A 20612-nucleotide genomic window follows, 5' to 3' on the forward strand; every position below is an offset into this window, starting at 1 on the left:
CTGAGGCAAGCAGGGTGAAGTGATTTGCCAAGGGTCACACAGCTCAGATTTAAACTCAGGAAGATGAGTCTTCCTGACTATAGGCCAAGTACTCTATTCACTGTGCCACCTAGCTGCCCTGGACATACAGTTCAAGATGGCTGAAAGACTGTTGGAGATGCTAGATTGACGGTTGGAAGGGAGGTAGGGGCAGAATAGGTAGGTTAGAGAATCATCAGCATAGAGATTGTAATTAAATCCGTGTGATATGATGAGATCACCAAGTGAAGAAGTATAAAGGGAGAAAAGAAGAAAGGACCCAAGATAGAGCCCTATAGGACACCTGTAGTTAAAAGGTGTGACCTAAATAAGCAATCCAGCAAAAGAAATCTAGTAGGAGCAGTTAGATAGTTAAGAGGAAAACCAGGAGTGGTGTCCCAAAAACCGAGAGAAAAGAGAGTACTGGGGAGAGGGTGATCGACAGTGTCAAAGGTTGCATAAAGTTCAAGGAAAATGAAGATTGAGAAAAAGCCATTGAATTCGACAATTTGTGGATCATTGATACTTTTGGAGAGAGAAGTTTGGTAGACTGATAAAGTCAGAAAGCTGAATTGTAAAGGGTTAAGAAGAGAGTAAGAGGAGAGAAGGTGGAAACAGCCTTCTCAAGGAGTTTAGCCGCAAAGGGTAGAGAATATATATAGAACAATTGTTAGCAGGGTTGGAGTGATCAAGTGAGGGTTTTTGAAGGTAAGAGAGACATGGGCATACTTGTAGGCAGTAGAGAAGGAGCTGATAGACAGGGATTGGAAAAAAAAAAATGGTAAAATGTGATAATGACAGAGGAGGCAGTCTTTTGGATGAGACAGGATGGAATGAGATCAGTTGTACAGGTCTGGGGTTTAGGGATTGCCTTGGTAAGGAGTAAGTCTACCTCTTTATGTGAGATGGGGTGACAGAAGAAATAGTGACAGAAGGCATATGAGTGATAAGAGTTGAGGAACAGGGGAGAAGAGGGAGCTCACAAGACAATGGCCTCAACTTTTTCAGTAAAATAATGAGGTTAGGTTCTCAGCTGGGAGGATTGGTGGAAGGGAAGGCATGAAAGGTTTGAGGAGGGATGAAAAGATTTGAAAGAACCACTGTAGATAGTGAGTTGATAATGGAGGTGTAATTAAGGAAGGTGTAGGATTGTCTAGCAGCAGTGAGGGTAGAGTTTAGGTTATATAACAAATTTGTGTTGGACTCGGTCAGAATAATATGTGATTTTTTTTTCTACCTTTGTTCAGTAGCATGATTATGCTGTGAAAAGACTAAAATTATCTGTTCAGATTTTATCTCAGTATTTTCTTATATTTTAGTTAATATGTTTGCTCTTCAATAAATTTCTTTTTGAAGGAGAAAACTTATCATAGGTTAGTGTTTGTAATTACAATATACAACTATAATTATTCTGAAAAGCTCAACGTAATCTTTGAGTAACTTGGTTGCCAAAAACTTTAACCATTTGATCATCTTACAAGCATGTAAAGCAATTTGAAATATACATGCCTATACACATATGCAGACAAATATAGCCTATCTATATGGTGTATATTTTTGGAGAATCTAGAAATTTATAAATGGAATTTGGAGTCTATAATTTAGCTCAGTGTTGTGAACTATTGACTTTATCCTAATTAAACCAAAATGGGGAAAAAAAACTACTTAGGAGTGTCATGTGGTTGTCACTCAATAAATATTTGTTGAATAAAGTAATATTAAAATTTTTGAATGTATGTATGAATACAAGATTTAGATAAGGGAAACTCTACCCAAACCTAAGATCTAGATTAAAAGTTGAACAAAATCTTTTGCATCCTAGGTGGCTGTAGAAGTCTTTGGCCTTGTCCAGCAATTGCTTCCTTCTGTTGCCATTTTAAATCAGAAATATGCACCCCCTGCATTCAATCCTAACCAATCAACAGATAGCACCACAGGAAACCAGCCTGAACAAGGACTTTCAGCTTGTACTACCTCTAATCACTATGCTGTCATAGAGAGTGAACATCCCTATAAACCTGCATGTATTATGCACTATAAGGTAGGTTATATAATGTTATTTTTATGAATTTTTTTCTACATTGTCCATTTAAAAAAAAATTTGACCCATGTAATAAACTTATTAGGTCAGCCCAAGGGTATACAAAAGAAGTATCAAACATACTCCCTACCATGAAGGTATTTAGATTGTTTATTAGCCAGACATGATATAACACTCATTATAGGTTTGATCCTAAAATATGTCTGCCCATTTAATAGATCAGAAATCCACAGCCTTTGGCAACATATAAAATTTCTGTCATTTAGTTCTATACATCTGTTTTACAAACCCAAGGAAAGCTCAAACTTTATAGTTTATGTGAATGAGTACATTAGACATTAAAATAAATATCTTAACTCCAGTACTTTTTAATAGGTACCTGATCTTTTCAATGGATGTTTCCTACATTGACAGAAATCTTTGCCTGCAGTCTATCAATTCTCCCTTGCTCTCATTACATGATTTGTCCACGTCCTTTTGTGGCCATCCATTTCTCTGATGGCATCCTTTATACTGCATCCTTTGGATACTTCTTTGGTGATAATGTTATTGTAGCCTAATAACCCTTACATGCCTCTCCTTTCCTTTTGTGTAATCCACAATTTGAATTTTTAAAAACTTCAGTGTTACATAATTGGCCAATAATATTCAATAAACATTTATTAGGTGCTTACTATGTGCCAGGTACTGTGCTCTGAGAATACAAATACAAAAAAAGACAGTCCTTACCCTCAAGGAACTTACAGCCTAATGGAAAAAGACAATACATGAAAATCTGAAAAGGGGGTAGGGAACTGGAGGAGGAGGTAGAAAGAAATGGTCAGAAAAATCCTAAGGGAGTGCAGCCAGGTGAGAAATGATTGAAGCTGAGGTCAGAACCCAGGCTTCGAAGGCTGAGAAGAAAGTAAATGGAAAGGAAATGAAGACACCAGTTCTATAAGGCTTTTACAAGTTTAACCACAAAAGAGAAGAGAGATGTAGGCTGGTAGTGGGGTTGGTGAAGCTTTTTAAGGATAAGGTAGATATGAACATGTCTGCAGGCACCAAGGAAACAACCATACAAAGGGAGAAACTGATAATTGCTACGAGTAAGGATGATAGAGGAGGCAGTCTGCTGGAGAAGACAAGAAGGAATGGCGTCAAGAGTGCTTGTAGACAAGTTGACTTTGGCAAGAAAAAAAGGCCCTCTTTGTGAGACTGATGGAGGAGGAGATGGTAGGGGATGACACCAGAGTAATGTGAAATGATGAGATGGGAGAAAAGAGTGAACTCTTAGCAAGTGGTCTGAATTATTTTGGTGAATTATGAAGCAAGGTCCTCAGTGAGAGAGTGGTTGGATCAGGTACTGCAGGAAATTGGAAAAGGAATAAAAATGTTTGGAAAAGCAGCTGTCATGAGTGATACAGTACAAGTCTCCAGTCTATTTCATGATTTTTCCCACCCACTAATTCTCTTTATCAACTTGCTTAACCCTCTAGTTGTTCCACTTCTCTTTTCTTATTTACTTTGCCTTATTCTGGAATCTACTTTGTCCTCTTCAGGTTCTGCTTTCTAATTCTCCTTAGTCCTTCAAATTTTTGTCAATTTTCCCAAATTTTGCCAAGTTTCCCCTCCTCAAATCCAACCTCTAACTTATTTTATTATTCAAACCACAACAATTCACCTACACGATGTCTTTCCCCTTTACTCTTCTACTACTCCTTCCTTTGTCTTTCTTTTCAGAAATCTGAAGTAGAAAAAATATACTTGAGATGCTTTATAACTGTAAAGCACTGTATAAATTTAAAGTGATTATTAAACTATTAATCCCACTGGAATACATTGTAGTTTTTCATCATTATCTCCATAATAACTTAAATATGTTTTCATTTATTCAAATTTTATTTAATCATATGAATGAGTTGAATGGGTTATGCAAACAAATATAAATGATATCAAAGAAATGTATAACCACAAAAAGAGGTAGTCAGCTGTGTAGTAAAGGATAACATGAGAAACCCACATATTGCCCTGGTACCCACATAATGTCAAGAAACTTAAAGAACCCAATCAAGGATTTATGAGAAGACAACAAGAGTTAAAAGAGAATAAGGAATAGATGGATTACATTTTGCACCTTTGAAAGAAATATGCACATCAATGAAATCACAGTTCCATTTAAATATGAGTGTCTTATAGTCTTATTAATAGGTACAACTTCTTCATTAGAGTGTGTTTATTAGAGTGGATTACTTATAACTCCAAGAAGGTAATAGAAATTAAAAACTAGGACTTTGATTTCTAATAATTTATAAGTTTTGTTTTTTATTTCTTGTTTTAAAAATATTAGGAACCTATTTGTTTTTTTTAAATGAATCTTATAGTAAGTTTTATTCTGTCAAAATTTGAATAGTTCCTAATAAGTTAATATTTTCTCCTGATGGTGATTGACTATTTTTTTAATTAATCTGTCCCTCTGATTACTCTCTCCTCAACCTCCCATTGAGGAAATTAAAAAAAACAAAAAGTAAATGAAGCCCTTGATACACACACACACACACACACACACACACACACACACACACACACACACAGTTTTGAAAAACCAAATTCCCACATTGAACATGTCTGAAAATGTGTCTCTTTCCAAATTTGAAGTTCAGCACCTCTTTCTCAGGAGGTGAGTAGTATGTTTCTTTTTCATTCTTTTGTTTGTTATTTTTTTTTTTTTAGGCAATTGGGGTTAAGTGACTTGCCCAGGGTCACACAGCTAGTAAGTGTTAAGTGTTTGGTCTGAGGCCAGATTTGAACTCAGGTCTTCCTGACTTCGGGGCCGGTGCTCTATCCACCGCACCACCTAGCTGCCCTTTTTTCATTCTTTTGGATTAATGTTTTATCATTGCTTTATCAGTGTCTGAAGTTTTTCAAAGATTTTTTTTCAATAATGGTACCATATACATTGTTCTCCTAGTTCTGCTCACTTTACTCTCAACAGTTCATAGAGGTCTTCCCAGTTTCCTCTAAAACTTGGCATTTTAACATTTTTTTGTGGCACGATAATGTTTCATTACATTCATATGCCACAGTTTGTTTAGTTGTTCTCCAATAGAAGGTCATCCTTCCTAATTTCAAATTTGGAGCTGCCATGAAAAGAACTATTACAAATATTTTTGTAAATGGTAGATATTTTTCCTTTTTCTTTGATTCCTTTGGAGTATTGACCTTGTATTGGTATTGCTGAGTCAAAGGATGTGTACAGTTTTGTAACTCTTAGCACAATTCCAAATTTCTTTCCAGAATGGTTGGATCATTTCACAGCTCCACCAGCACTACACCTAGTTTACCTGTTTTACTACAGCCCTTCTGACCTTTGTCATTTTCCTCTTTTTATCATTTTTGCCACGCCGATGAGTGGAAGGTAGAACCTCATAGTGGCTTTAATTAGCATTTCTCTAATTATTAAGATTTGGAGTTTAAATTTTTTTTCATATGGTTATTGATAGTTTGGATTTCTTCCTTTAAAAAGCTCATATTTATATCTTTTGACTATCTATCAGAGAAAGGCTCTTAGCCTTATAAATTTTAATTCATTCCTTAAATGTCTTACATATTTTCTCTTCACCAGAGAAACTTATTGCAAAGATTTTTCCCCAGTTACCCGTTTTCCCTTTTCATTTTAGCTACATTAGACTTGATTGTGTACTTCTAAATTTTATTTATCAAAATTGTCCGTTTTATTTTGTTTAATCTTCCGTATTGTTTATTTAGTCATAAATTCTCCCACCATCTCTAGATCTGAAAGGTAATTTATTTTATTGACTTTAGGTGACCTTTCCAGAGTGCGTAAGATGGATGACAATCGAGTTTGATCCTCAGTGTGGTACTGCACAATCAGAAGACGTTCTCCGTTTGCTGATTCCTATTAGAACTGCTCAGAACGCTGGATTCGGACCAAAGGTGAATTCTGTTCATGAAAACCTCAATTCATGGGTAGAATTAAAGAAGTTTTCAGGATCTTCTGGATGGCCAACTATGGTTTTAGTCTTGCCAGGTAAGTTTTTTTGTGTGTGTTTTATTTGATGATATTTACGTTGAGTATTATACACTATGTCTTTCACTGTACTTTAAAACAAAAACAAGTGAGAAAAGAGACCATTCCAGGAAGGGATATTAAAAAAAGTTTGGAGACTGAATGCTTATTCCTTGCCCAAGTCAACCCCTCTCCACGTGTGCATCTGATCACATCTCTCCCTGTCTTTCCCAGAAGGTTTCATCTTCAATGTTTCCTTCTTTATTTCAGACTTTTGACTTAATCCCTCAAGTTATCATTCAATATCTACCTTCTCTTTCTCAGCCAAATTCCTAGAATCTTCTTGACCTACCTTCTGCATCTGACACCATTTACCAGTCTCTTTTGAATACTATCTTCACTCTTGGCTTATATGACTTTTGTGACTCTTTATCCTGATTCTTCTCTTACCTGTCTGACTTCTCTCTTTCTCCCTCCATCTCTTTCCCTCTCCCTCTCTCTTTTCCCCCTCCCTGTCTCTTTTACTACTCCCTCTTTCTCCCCCACCCCTCTTTACTTCTTTTCCCCCTACTTCACCCTTCCCCTCTTTCCTCTTTTTACTTCTCTTTCCCTTTCTTTCCCACTTCCCACCTATCTCTTCTCCCCCTCTTTCTTTTTTTCCCCTCTCCTCCTCCTCTCCTTCCCCAATCATATGATGACACCCTCCCTCCCACTCAACAAATTCTAGTGGCTCCTTCTTGCCCATAGTATAAAAGATAAGCTTCTCATTTTAGTTTTTAAAGCCCTTCACAACCTGTCCCCAGCCTGTCTTTCTAGCTTCACTGGCCATCACTTCTCCCACACTCTGCAATCCAGCCAAAATGGCTGTCTCTTTCTGTATTTCCCATTTCCATGCCTTGGCACTGGTCACCCTCCTGTCTCTCACCCCCACCTCCTGGCCTGGAATGTAGTTTTTCCTCATGTCCCCTTGCCAGAATCCTTCTATCTTTGAAAAGCAGCTCCAGCACCAGCTTCTACATGAAGCCTTTCCAAAGTATTTAAGTACTTTGTACATAAACTTTGTACATAACATACTTGTTATCTTCTTGATTCGAGTGTAAATTACTTGCAAGTAGGAATTCTTTCATTTATTATATTTGTATCCTTAGAACCTAGAATCATATTTGGTACATAGGTACTTAATAAATGCTTATTGATTATTATATAATAATCAAATTTTGTATTCAGTCAAGCAGTTTTAGTTAGCCTGTTATTCTGCCAACTCTCTGCTTCCTCCTCTTTGTACCCTTTTGGATTATGTATATGTTAGAGAGGCTTTTTGGTATTTTTTCTTAGAAATATTAATAGAAGGTTATAAAAATTAAGAATCTATAGTATGGGTTGTTATTGTGTAACCTTTGGCGGTCATGTGACTTGCTGTCATTGAATGCCAAATGAATCTTTCTGAATACGGGCTATACTAGAATGAACTTCAGATTTGGAGTCAGTAGGCATGGGTTTAAATCCTTGCTTTGCCAAGTGCTATATTGCAACATTAACCTCTGTAAAAATTAGAGGATTAGACTAAGCTCTGAGATCTTCACTGCTCTATAAACCTGTGATCCTAATCAGTTCTCTTTTCTGGTCCCTAAAGAATAGCTTTTTAAATACTAACAACTCCAAAACACCTAAAATAATGTAAGAGAGTAATAGCATACAGTGATTAAAAAATCATATAGTCCTTCCCACTAATATAATAGATAAAAGGAAATGTAGCTGGCAGGATAATGTAGACAAACTGAGCTAAAGGTCCTGAGACTCATGCAGCTATAAAGCAAAAAGCCAACATAGAAACATCTTGGGTAGGAAATAAGGCAGCCCTGAGTTATGCGCATAGCTTATAATTAAGTAATTGAGAGATAACACTTGTAATTCAAAAACAGGAAAATTTGTTCAAGACTTAATGCTGAGAAATCATCACTACGATGAAGAGGGATTCCTTATATAAATATAAAATAGTTTTTCTTATGCATTTCTCTTTGTCTGGATGTCTTTAAAAGGAAAGATAATTAAAGGAATATTTTCATTTCAAGACTTTTACTTTCTCAGGAAATGAAGCCCTTTTTTCATTAGAGACTGCATCAGATTATGTAAAAGATGACAAGGCTTCGTTTTACGGTTTCAAGTGTTTTGCAATTGGATATGAATTTAGTCCTGGTTCTGATGAGGTGAGAGTGAGTCTTCTCTTAATTATATTAAACTAAGCTTTTTTTTTGGTAAGCAGCATTTGACTTCTAAATGTCAGTTACACATTTTGTTCAAAGTTTAAATTCATTTTTAAGCTATTTGTAATGTAAATATATACACACATACATACTCTTGGATGATACACTGTTTGTATGTTAGGTTCTCTTTTTTAACATTCTTGAGAAATGGAAATTTGAGATATCTTATGGAGGCTACAATTGGTAGAGTCAGCTCAAACCATCTTGAAAGACTGGATTGTTAAATTTTTTATTGTTAGTGTTTATACATTGGGAATTGGCAAACACTACAAATCAGAGATGATTCATTGTTTTGTTGGTTGGAGAACTGGTTGTTAAACATTTACCAGCACATCTTTGTCTTAAACAAAAATCTCTGTCATTTCTTAAGATGTGATTGTTACAAACTCTTAGGTTTCTTTCAGGTTCTTCTTGCAGATCTCGTACATATAGCTATTAATATGTAACCTAAATAAATGATTAAAAAGCAAATAAGTAAAAAGCCACAGTAAGTGAATCGATTGAAACATCCCTGCTTCTGCCAATTCTCCATATCCCAAAGTAGCTTAAGACTAAACTGCATTGTATATATACAGTTTTAAACCATTTTGAATTTTTAAAAATGTTGTGGTAACATTCATCAAGCTTCACCTGATCCTGATATCAATTTCTGCCTAATATGCCAGGAAAATATGGGCATAATTTCCATACTACTGAGCTCTCTGAAAAATACAAATTTCCCAGAAACCTAATAATATAGGTATGATTTCTCTTTCTAACACTCCTCTGCTGCTTAAAGGAATGGGGAATAGTGGGGGTGGAAATTAGACTTGAATCCCAGCTCAGATTCATACTACCCTTTATTCTTTTCACTTTTCTCCTCCCAAGTGTCTTACTTGCAACTGAAAGAGAATGTTAAATATATATAGGAAATTGTCATTCTCCCAGTTATACTTAATTCACTTAGTTATTCCCTGTGGATTAATGACATCTTTCTGGTTTGTTTCATGACCTGACCTATAGTTCTTCTAAATGTCTAGAATTTAATTCAACAAAACAAACAGGTTAAACTGTTTAAAAAAAAATGTTGAATAGCAGCCACATTGTATAATGACTAATGTGGATGGACTTAGCCCTTCTCAGCAGCGCAAGGATCTAAGACATCTCCAAAAGTCTCATGATGGAAAATGCTATCTACGTCCAAAGAAAGAACTATAGAGTTTGAAAACAGATCAAAGCATACTATTTGCTATATTTTTTCTTCTGTTTTGTTTTCTTTCCTCTTTCTGCTGGTTCCTCTTTTTGGTTCTAATTCTTCCTTACAACATCACTAATGTGAAAATGTATAATAGGAATGTATATGTATAACCTATATCAGATTGTATGCTGTCTTGGGGAAGGAGGGGGAGGAGAGGGGGAGAAAAATTTAAAACTCAAAAGCTTATGGAAGTGATTGTTGATAAATCAAAATAAATTAATGAAAAAATTTTTTTAAAATGTCGAATTCTTTGGACTAATAAACATGTTTGCACCCCTCAGCATTTGTATTAACCTGCCATTCAAGATGAATTGCTTTTCTCCCTGACTTATTAATTCAACAGTGACCTAATACAATTTTCCTGAGGGTATTCAAAGTATGTTTTTTGAGAGCCACTTCTTGTGAATTATGATTTTATAGAAACACATTTTACTAACCTAAGTATTGACATTAGACACAAACTTTTAAATAAGAATTTAATTTGTAATTTTACAGGGAATTATTCAGTTGGAAAAAGAATTAGCTAATCTTGGTGGGGTTTGTGCGGCAGCTTTAATGAAAAAGGATCTAGCACTTCCTATTGGTAAGTAATCCTATATTTATTTAGGCATTCTCTTACCCTGCACTACCCACACACCCAAATATATGTGTATCGCTTCCTTTCTCTCTCTCTCGCTCTCTCTCTCTCTCACACACACACACACACACACACATTAAAACCACTGCAATTCCCCCTTGTAATCCCTTCTTCCCAACTACTTGTCCCAGCCTTGCTTCCAGAAGTGTCTTCTCTAATTAACATATTTATTCAACACCTCCAGGGGCAGTGGAGTGAAGAGAAAGCTATGTCATCTAGACTTACTACTACATGCCTGTAATTGGCATTTTTTCTCATTCACCTCTTTCCTCTGTCACCCCATTGCATTCCTAAACTATAAATGCATGCTTATTGGTTAGTTATGGGAAGAGGGTTCTAATTGCTTGAATGCAAAACATACATTTAAAACACTTACTCAACATTTTTCCTATCAGTTCTCTCTTTCACTCTAGCTTAAAATATCTTTCAAGTCTTTCAAGTAGCTGCAAAGTAAATATTAGATCTTAATTATAATCTCCTTTGCCATTGACTTGATGTCTAATGTTAAGTAATAATAATACTTTGAAGTGAGGATCTCAGAAATAATCAAGGATGCAAGTTAGCTAAAATTCCGTTAGGCTAAGGTAGCTTAATTCCTTTCTGTTACAAGATAAGAGTGAAAATATTAGATTAAAAGAGGATTGCTATAAATATAGTATATAGCTTTATGTTAAATTCATGTTGCAAGTTTCATCTTTACTTTTAACCACCACCTGTACAACATAATTGGGAGGTAGGTGTTTCTTAGGCTATTGGAATTTTAATATAGAATTTAATTGTCAAGAAAGTTTAACATTCTTCAATGAACCATTTAATTTGTGCAGCAGGTAATGAATTGGAGGAAGATCTTGAAATTCTTGAAGAAGCTGCTCTACAGGTAAATATATTGTACTTTATATTTTATGTTCTAAGTACATTTACATTGCACATTGTAAATACATTTATATCATAAGTAATTTTGCATTGTAAGTAGTCCATGAATCCAAAACTGCATTTGACCACTAATTTTTACTAATATTGAAATTTGAATTTGAAAAATGTTTAGAAACTAGAAAATTTAACTCTAGGATAACAATGAAATTGAATGAGTACTTTGCCGAAAGTTATTTTATATTTTTATAGTATCTTCCAACATTTCATTTGGGCTTTATCTTTCTAGGAGACTGATATATTGCTACCTTTGTTTACAAATCAGAATTTTACTATCATTGAGCCTCCCTACTCAATTTCTTTTAGGAAAAAATACACTAGCAAAAGGATCACTTATCTCTAAATAAAAAGACCAATGATAATAACTTTTTCCATACAAGTAGCTTGAACTAAATATGTTCTGATCTGTCAAGAAAGATTTAACATATGCCCTTGTTCATTCTAGTTACTTGTCCTTTTGCCTTAAGAAACAAGAGAAGTATGCCATCATTTATCATTAAAGGGAATATTGTGATTTAGAAAACAACATACGCTCCAGATGGTAATAATAATAATAGTAAGAATAGTAATAGCAATAGCTAGCATTTTAATCACATCTAAAGGTTTACATGGCACTTTATGTATATTATCTCTTTTGATCCTCAGAATAACCCTGTGAGATAGCTGTTTTAATCCCCATTTTACATGTGAGGGATAGGCTAAAAGAGATTAAGTGATTTGTCCAGTATCACACAGCTAATGTGTCCAAAGTGGGATTTGAATCTCTGATCTGAACTCCAAGGGCAGCATTCTTTTCACTGCACTTTCTTGGTATCTACGTATAAAATGATTACTGCTCTGACTGCTGCCTCAGGTCTCACCAGAAGTCACAAAACACTTCAATTTTCTGGTCTGTTACATAATAATAAAATTATATAGTATATTCACTGCTATATATATGAACATATGGTAAATATGATAATATGTGAATTCAACTTTAATAAGTCTATATTATGAGTCTACAATGTATGAAGACTTGGGAAACCCAAGGAAGAGAATAATTTTAAAGAGTGGAAATGAGAAGAGAATATATTTGAAGCATGGGAGAGAGATAGCCTTCATGAATAAATGAAGAGAGCAAAATACAAGATGTACTCAGAGAATAGCTTGCAATAAAGTTGAAAAATACGTTCAAGCCAGATTGTGTAGAGCATCATATGCCAAGCTAAGGTGTTTATATTTTATATTTTAGGAAGATTATATATAGTCTTCTTTAAAGAGTTTACAGCTTATATATATATATATACACAAATATTCACACATACACATATATGTGTGTATATATGCATCTCTATATTTACATATACACACAAATAATGATATAAAATAGTATTTAAGTGCTTAAAAGAAATGCATAATCCTAAATGACTGAGGTCTAAGGGGGAGAGGAAGAGTCTTTATTGACTGTGCTATAAACAGAAAGCCTTCATGGAGGAACTGGAGTGGGTTGAAATTATATGCATTCAGTGGGGTTGGGAGGGTGCACATTTAGGGCATAGGAAAACAGTTTGAATAAAGCATAGGCAGAACTAGGGAAGCACCATCTGTATAGTGGACGTGCATAAATAGTAGTACAAATTAACTGGAATATATGGAAAGAAATAGTTACAGAGAAGGCTGGAAAGGTAGAATGGTGCTAGATTGTGGAGAGGACTTAGAAGTAGAGCATTTAACCATATTTTTTACTGAATTATAATTTATACTGAATGAAAAGGAGCCAAAGAGTCAGTATTAAATGTGGTTTTTCCTAAGGCATAATAACTACAAGTGTCATTTTAAATATAAGTAGTTTATATTTATGCACTTATGTCAATATAAACTTGTATGAGCTTTCAAAGGAACCTTGTGGGTCAGACTTTTTATAATATAACATGTTCATTTAAAAAAATTCTCTTTGTGAATGTATTGTATGTGATAATTTGTCCATGAGATGATGTATCAATTTCCTTTTTTGCCAAATAGGTGTGCAAAACTCATTCTGGTATTCTTGGAAAAGGTTTAGCCCTTTCTCATTCACCAACTATACTGGAAGCTCTTGAAGGAAGCTTGCCACTTCAGATTCAAAGCAATGAACAGTCATTTTTGGAAGATTTCATTGCCTGTGTTCCAGGATCAAGTGGGGGACGACTTGCAAGGTAATATATTTTGTGATTTAGTTTCATTTCTTCTTTTTGCTTGTTTCGCTTTTAAACCCTGTAAACACTACAGTATGAAAATTAGTTTTGGTATATAGCATAACATGACCAACTTAAAATGTTTAGAACTTTATGAATAAATGCAAAATGTATAAAATGATCTCTCACCCTCACCCTCCACCCCCAACTCCAATTCATCTCTAATTTAAAGCCTCTGAGATTTATCTGGGGCACTGAGAGGTTTCCTCATTAGTCATGGTCCCAAAGCTAGCATATGTTAGAGGCAGAACCCAGATTTTTCCAAACCTAAATACTAGTCACTGCACCATACTACTATGAAATTTGTGACTTTTATTCTGAAGCACAAAAACACCAAAATGTGTTTTAAAATTTTTTATTGTTTAGAGAACTTCATTTCAAGAATAGATCTTATTATAGTTGAAATTCAGATACACATTGTTGAGTCAAGTATAATGAGATTTTGATATGTTATTTTTCAAGGGGAAAACAAAAAAATTATATGTATTCATTTATGGTTTTACTTTTTTGTTAAAAAAGAGATAAAAATTAAATTTGCTTCTTTACTGAGTCCAGCTAAATTAATGAGATTATTCCTAAGTAAAAAATAAGATGGGGGCTCCCCATGAAAATAAATCAGGTTTGAAGGAAAAGAGACATTGTCAACTTGTATATACTTTACAAATAACTTTCCTGGACCTACTTTTTGACTTCTGAGAAGATTACAATGCCTATTCTTTTAAAAACCATTTAGCACACATTTATTAAACACATACAATGTGCAGTCATAGTGCTTATATATCTTATATTCAAGGAGGGGTTAAAGGAAAGGTTGCAACTTTTTAACAGATTAATACACGTTAAATTGACTGAGGAAATCAAGAAACGCTTCCTATAAAAAATAACCCCCAAAGTTAGCTTTGAAGGAAGCTAAGTGTTATTGTAAAGATGAGAGAGTACATTCCAAAAATATTGTAGAAAATCACAGATATAGATGACGGACTGGTAGGAAAAGTACGTAAGCAAGTTTGTGTGGAATGTAGAGTACATCAAGAGGCATAATATAAAATGACCAGAAATGCAGATTAGAGCTTGGTTGTGAAGGGCTTTAACTACTAAGCTTAGAAGTTTGCATTTTGTCCACAGAAGCAATAGAGAGCTAATGAAGGGATAAAAGGAGTGACCATGGTTGGAATTTCATTTTTGGAAGATTATTTTGGAAGCGATGGGAAAAATGGATTAGAGAGGGGAGTGAATGGAAATATGGAGACTTTTTGGAAGTTATTTTAGTAATCCAGGACCTTTAAATAGTGTTGTGGCTTTGAGTGGAGACAAGAGTTACTTTATCAAATGAGATAAAATATATGTAAAGTGCTTTGCAAACCTTAAAATGCTATATATGTGCTAGCTGTTACAATTATTGTTATTATTAATAAGGAAAATAATATAAAAGACATTGCAGAAGTAGAATCAAGAAGACAGGGGTGGTTTAGGGTAGTAAAGAGTAAAATATGACTGAAGTTGTAAACCCAAGTAGCTGGAATAATGATGATGTCCTCAAAGAATGATGGTGTCCTCAATAGAAATAGGAAAATTTAGAATAGGTATAGTTTCAGAATAGGGAAGGGAAGGAGAAAGGGGGAATGGGAAGGTAGAAAATAAATTCTGTTCTTGACATATTGAGCTTGAGATACTTGAAGCTCAGCATAAGTATTTGGGCTGGATATATAGCTTTGGGAATCATCTGTATAGAAAAGGTAAACCCTTTTTGGGTTCACAGAAAGAGGGTTGAGAAAGAAGAGGATCCAGGAAAGACCTTTAGGGGACCCAAGCAGTTAGGAGTGGGTCACGGCTGATGATCTAGTAAAGGAAACCCATATGGAACATTATCAGTACTATGGGAAGAGAGAAAGGAGAGATCAGTGTCACAAAAGCAGAGGAGGAACAAGTGTACAAAAGAATACACTGTACAACAGAGTCAGAAACTACAAAGAGGTCAGGAAAGATGAGGGCTATGAAAAGACTATCAGATTTAGTGATTAAAAGACCTTTGGTGACCATCATTCAACAAGCATTTATTAAATGCATTCCATGCCCTGGGCACTGTGCTAGACACTTGGGTTAATGAGATGGTCCCTTTCCTGAAGATGCTTACTTTAAAAAAAGTTTTTTTTTACATCTTTTGTTTTTATATAACCTTAATTCTCCAAAGAAGGAAGGAAGGTACATTTTCTCATTTCTTCTGGAATAAGCTTGGTTATTATAATTATACATAATTCAATTTTCTTTTTTTTGTTCAGTTCATTGACATTACTGTAGTAGTTGTATGTAAAAGTGTTGTTATCCTGGTTCTGCTTGCTTTAGAATGTCTTTCCATCCTTGTCTCAGTTCTACATGTTCATTATTTCTTAACACACAGTAATACTGTATTACATACATAGTTTTGAAAATCTTAATGTTATTTATAAAAGCTATTTATTATTCTCATTCCCACCATTTGATTAACCATTCTCCAATGAGTAGATATCTAGTTTATTACTAGTAATTTCCTTCTACAAAAAAAATGCCACTTTGGTGCATATGGGACTTTTCTGCTTTTGACCTTCTTGAGGTTTATGGGCAGCAGTGAGATCTATAGGTCTATGAACATAGACGATTTAGTTCTTTTTGTAGCATAATACCAAATTGTTTTTTAGAATATTTGCACTAAGTCATAGCTTCACCAATAGGGTAATTATGTGCCTTTGTTTCCATATTCTCTCCGGTATTGATTATACCCACCTTTTGTTATCCTTGCCAATTTATTTGGTGTCAGGTGAAACTTCAGAATCGTTTTGATTTGCATTTCTCTTATTGTTAGTATTTGGAGCGCTCTTTCATATAGTTACTAATAGTTTACAAGTCTTCCCTTTTTTTTTTTTTTAAAAAAAAGAACGGTTTATCCTTATCTTTTGTCCACTTATCTATTGGGGAATGTCCCATATATATCTTGGATATTAAGCTCTTTTCAGAAATACTTGATGAAAAGATTTTTTTCTTACCTAATTGCATTGATTTAGTTAGTGCTAAATTTTTCAATTTCATGTAATTACAATTACCTATTTTATCCTTTGTGTTCACCTCTATCCCTAGTATGAGGGAGAACTCTTCCCCTAACCATGGTAATAAATGCTTGCTCATTGATTTGTTGACCTGTTTCTCTTTTTTTTTTTAAATGATGTGACCTTTCCTATTGAGGTTGAATATCCATTTTGAACTTATACTATGTGCTGTAAGTTAATCATCTGAATCTCATTCTACTCAACTGCTTGCCAGTTTTCCAGAAGTTCTTCCCAAATAGTTTTTCCCCAGTTAATTTGTCTTGGTTTTATCAAGCACTAGGATATTGAGTTAAACTGTTTTTTATTCTTCCTTCTCTAATCTGTTCCACTAATATTCTTTTAGTTTTTAATTAATGCTAAGTAGTTTTGAAGAATTTTGAATTATAGTATAATTTGAAGTCTATAAGTATTATTTCCTCTTCCCTCTTATTTTTGATAATTGTTATTATTTTGTCAAGCTCTATAAAGAATACCTTTATGGTTTGGCATGACACTAGGAGCTTGCACCCTCTTAGGAGTGACAATATGCATACATATAAGTTTTCACAAATTGAATGAAAAGCAATTTATTAAGCATTTACTATGTGCTAAGCACTATGCTAAGTACTAAGGAATTCAAATAGAAAAATAAGATTGTCTTTTACAAAATAAATGTAAAGTAATTTCAGGGGGAAGGCTGGCATCTAACGGTATTGAGAAAGGCCTCACGTAGTAGGTGCCACTCAAGCATATTTTGAAGGAAAATAGGAATTTAAAGAAGTGGAGGAAGTACAACAGCAGGGAAATAGGAGATACAACATCACATGTGAAGAACAGCAAGAAGGCTTAGCCTTAGCTAGATTGTTGAGTAGTACATGAAGGGAAGTAATGTTTTATAAGGGTAAAAAAAGTAAGTTAGAGGGGCAGCTAGGTGGTGCAGTGGATAGAACAGGGGCCCTGGAGTCAGGAGGACCTGAGGGAGGGAGGGAGGAAGGAAGGAAGGAAGGAAGGAAGGAAGGAAGGAAGGAAGGAAGGAGAGAGAAAGAAATTGGTTAGAGATAGATTATGAAGGGTTTTAAATGCCAAATGAAGGATTTAGCCATAGATACTAGGAAGCCCCCACAGCTTATTGAGGAGAAGAAGAAGAATGACATGGTTTGCCCTCTATTTTAGGAATATTGCCTTCAACCCCTGTGTGAGGGATGGAATACAGAAGGGGGAGAAAGGTAGAGGAGGCCATGTTTTTCCTTCTACATTGTATCTAACCATTATCACATCTTGCTGTTTCTACCCCCACAGCATCTCTTCCATTTGACCTCTTCTCCCCACTCACAGCTTTGTTCAGGCACTCATCTAGCCTATTGTATTGGTCTCCCTGATTCAAGTCTCTCCATTCTTCAGTCCATCCTGAAATCAACTGTTAAACTTATTTTCCTTAAGTACAGATTTGACCAAGTGGCTCCCCTACTCAAAAAACTCTTGTTGTTTCCTTATTGTCCCTATGATAAAATAAAAACTCCTCTGCTTAGCTTTTTAAGCCCTTCACAACCTCGGCCCAACTCACTTTCCAGCTTTGTTGCATGTCACTTCCCCTCTCACACTCAGCAATCAAAGCAAACTGGCAGTATCTCAGTTCCTCACATGTAGTATCCCATCTCCAATCTCCATGCCTTTGTACTTGCTATCCTCCATGCTGGGGATGGATCCCCTCCTTATCTCCACATCATAGAATTCTCTGCTTCCCTCAAGAGGAAACTCAGCCTTCTACAAGAAACCTGTTGTGATTCTCCAAACTGTTAGTACCTCCCCTCCCTAGTTCCTATTTATCTACTGTGTATTTTTATTTATTTCTCTGTATCCTATATCTGCTTATATCTTACTTGTTTTCCCCATTAGAACGTAAGCTCCTGTGTGTGTGGATTGTTTTATTTTTTGTCTTTGTGTTTCTGGAACCTAGCATATAATGGATACTTAATAAATGCTTGTTGATTGATTGATTGATTGATTAGGGCCTGAGATAAGGTGGTATTCTTGTAAGTCAAAATGAGGATACAAATACAAGAGATAAATTTGTTAACTAATTATATATGGAGAACAAAGGGTGAAAGATTACTCTGAGGTTCTAAACCTGGGTGACTGGAAGGATTGGAATGAGAAAGGAAAGAAAGGAAGGAAGAAAGAAACTTCTGAAAGGAAATGCATTTGGAGAAAAAGGTAGTGAATTTTGTTTTGGTTATATTGAGTTTGAGATACCTATGGAGCATCCTATTTAATGTGATATAGGATTAAAGTTCAGGAGAGATACTAGGGCAGAATGTGTGGATCTGGGAATCACCTATCATCATTAGCAATGATAATATGAGTATACATGAGCTGATGAGGTTGCCAAGAGGGAGCATGTAAAGAAAGAAGAGTAAAGGGCTCAGGATAGAACTCTGGGGTACACACACAATTGGGAGAAGTGGAGAGGGAGATTGAGAAGGAGATGGAGATAAGTAGAACTAAGACTGAGCAGTAAAAGATACAGTATTTAGGATGGAGGCAGTGGTTAACAGTGTCAAATGCTACAGAGAACTGAAGAAGGATAAACATTGAGAAAAGGCTACAGGTCTCACAATTAAGAGATCGTTATAACTTTGAAGATTGTAGTTAAGAGTTAATTATTGAAGTGAAAAACTAGATTGAAAAAACTTGAAAAGTGAGTGAAATGTTACACTCAGCATAGACAACTTTCTTCTGGGAATTTGGCTGGGAAAAGGAGGGGAAATATAGAATTGATATCTTCAGGGGATCATAGAGCCAAGTGAGGGTTTTTTATTTTTTTACAGTGGAAGAGATTTGGCCCTACTTGTAGATGGAAGAGAATGAACCAGTAAATAAGGAGAGATTGAATACTGAAGTGAAACTGATTGTGGGGACAGTCTCCTAAAGGATGTGGGAGAGAAGGAAATCCAGGCTAGAAGTAGAGGAGCAAGCTTTAAGAGAGCGATTTCCTTTGTTTGGCTGGCTTGGAAGACTGACTGCCAAGAATTAAAAACTGAGTGGGAAATAAAGTATTGATTAAGGCTTTTTTTTTTTTTTTTTGCCATGGTCTTCCAGCTGACAAAGCAGAGTTGAACTTGGTGATTTTAAATTGTCTCAGAAATCAAGTCCTCAGACTACCCCAAAAAATTGAGCCAATGCTGTAATATAGTAGTCATTTAAAAAAAAAATCTTTCTTGACCTTTATAATTATCATCTTTATTTTTTTAAAAACTTTTTTAAACTATATTCCTATACTTTGGGACTGTCTGTGGATTTTTTTTCAGGTATTAGACATGGCAAGAAAATTTAGTGAATCCTAGTTGTGACTTAAATTGATTTACAATATTTATGTTGCTTCAGTTTTTGCATATTTAATATACCTAATTTAAATTGCAGTGTAAGTCATTAAATGTATACAATTTTAATACTATAGGTGGCTTCAGCCAGATTCTTATGCTGATCCTCAGAAAACATCATTGATTCTCAATAAAGATGATATCCGTTGTGGTTGGCCTACTACAATTACTGTTCAAACAAAGGATCAGTATGGTGATGTGGTTCATGTTCCTAATATGAAGGTAATTATTTTTAATTAAAGTAAATTAATTAGTACTTATTAAGTGCCTACTGTAGGTCATCAAAATTTTAAGTTCAAACGACCTTCAAAATCATCAGTGGGGAGGGATTTGGAAAGACAGTTGACATATTTAGAACCCGAAGAGCCCAGATCCCCCACAAACATCCTCAGTGAAGTCCTAAAAATACACCAGAAGGAACAATGATAAATAAAACCAATACATAAGCTCCTCCAGCAAGTCTAGGACTGCTCAAAAAATTTTCCAAAAACCTGCACAAACCATGGTCAAGGATCCTGGACTCATAACAGGAGACAGGATTAGACCAATGCCCAAGCAGCCCCTCTTTGAGCCATAACAGAAGGCAGGGTCAGACCAGCATCTAATCAGGCAGCCCATGCCAAACCCAGAACCCAGGCAGCTTGCACCTGAAGTACAGCCTGGGACAGGGCAGACCACTGCTTAAATAAGTCAGCACCTAGGCAACCCGCACCTAAGCCACAGAAGGAAAAAGAGCCAGAAGAGCCCCTGGAATCTTGTGAGAGGCTTTCTACCAACAAAATCAACAGTGTCTGGTTGGGGCCACAACACGGAAAGGGTCCATC

General features: G+C 35.2%; 1 protein-coding gene across 2 annotated transcripts in view; it reads left to right on the top strand.

The window, feature by feature from the left end:
• Nucleotides 1-20612, top strand: part of MYCBP2 (MYC binding protein 2, E3 ubiquitin protein ligase) — a 269948-nt gene that overhangs the window by 133273 nt on the left and 116063 nt on the right. For both annotated transcript variants that reach the window (XM_027844542.1, XM_027844541.1), the window contains 7 exons: nucleotides 1841-2059; nucleotides 5864-6089; nucleotides 8157-8275; nucleotides 10065-10152; nucleotides 11031-11083; nucleotides 13138-13310; nucleotides 19866-20010. In XM_027844542.1, coding sequence (XP_027700343.1) covers nucleotides 1841-2059; nucleotides 5864-6089; nucleotides 8157-8275; nucleotides 10065-10152; nucleotides 11031-11083; nucleotides 13138-13310; nucleotides 19866-20010 — 1023 coding nt within the window. The remainder of the gene's footprint in view (nucleotides 1-1840; nucleotides 2060-5863; nucleotides 6090-8156; nucleotides 8276-10064; nucleotides 10153-11030; nucleotides 11084-13137; nucleotides 13311-19865; nucleotides 20011-20612) is intronic.

The sequence above is a fragment of the Vombatus ursinus genome, unplaced genomic scaffold, assembly GCF_900497805.2.
Source record: "Vombatus ursinus unplaced genomic scaffold, bare-nosed wombat genome assembly UNPS02014942.1, whole genome shotgun sequence".
NCBI lineage: Eukaryota > Metazoa > Chordata > Mammalia > Diprotodontia > Vombatidae > Vombatus > Vombatus ursinus.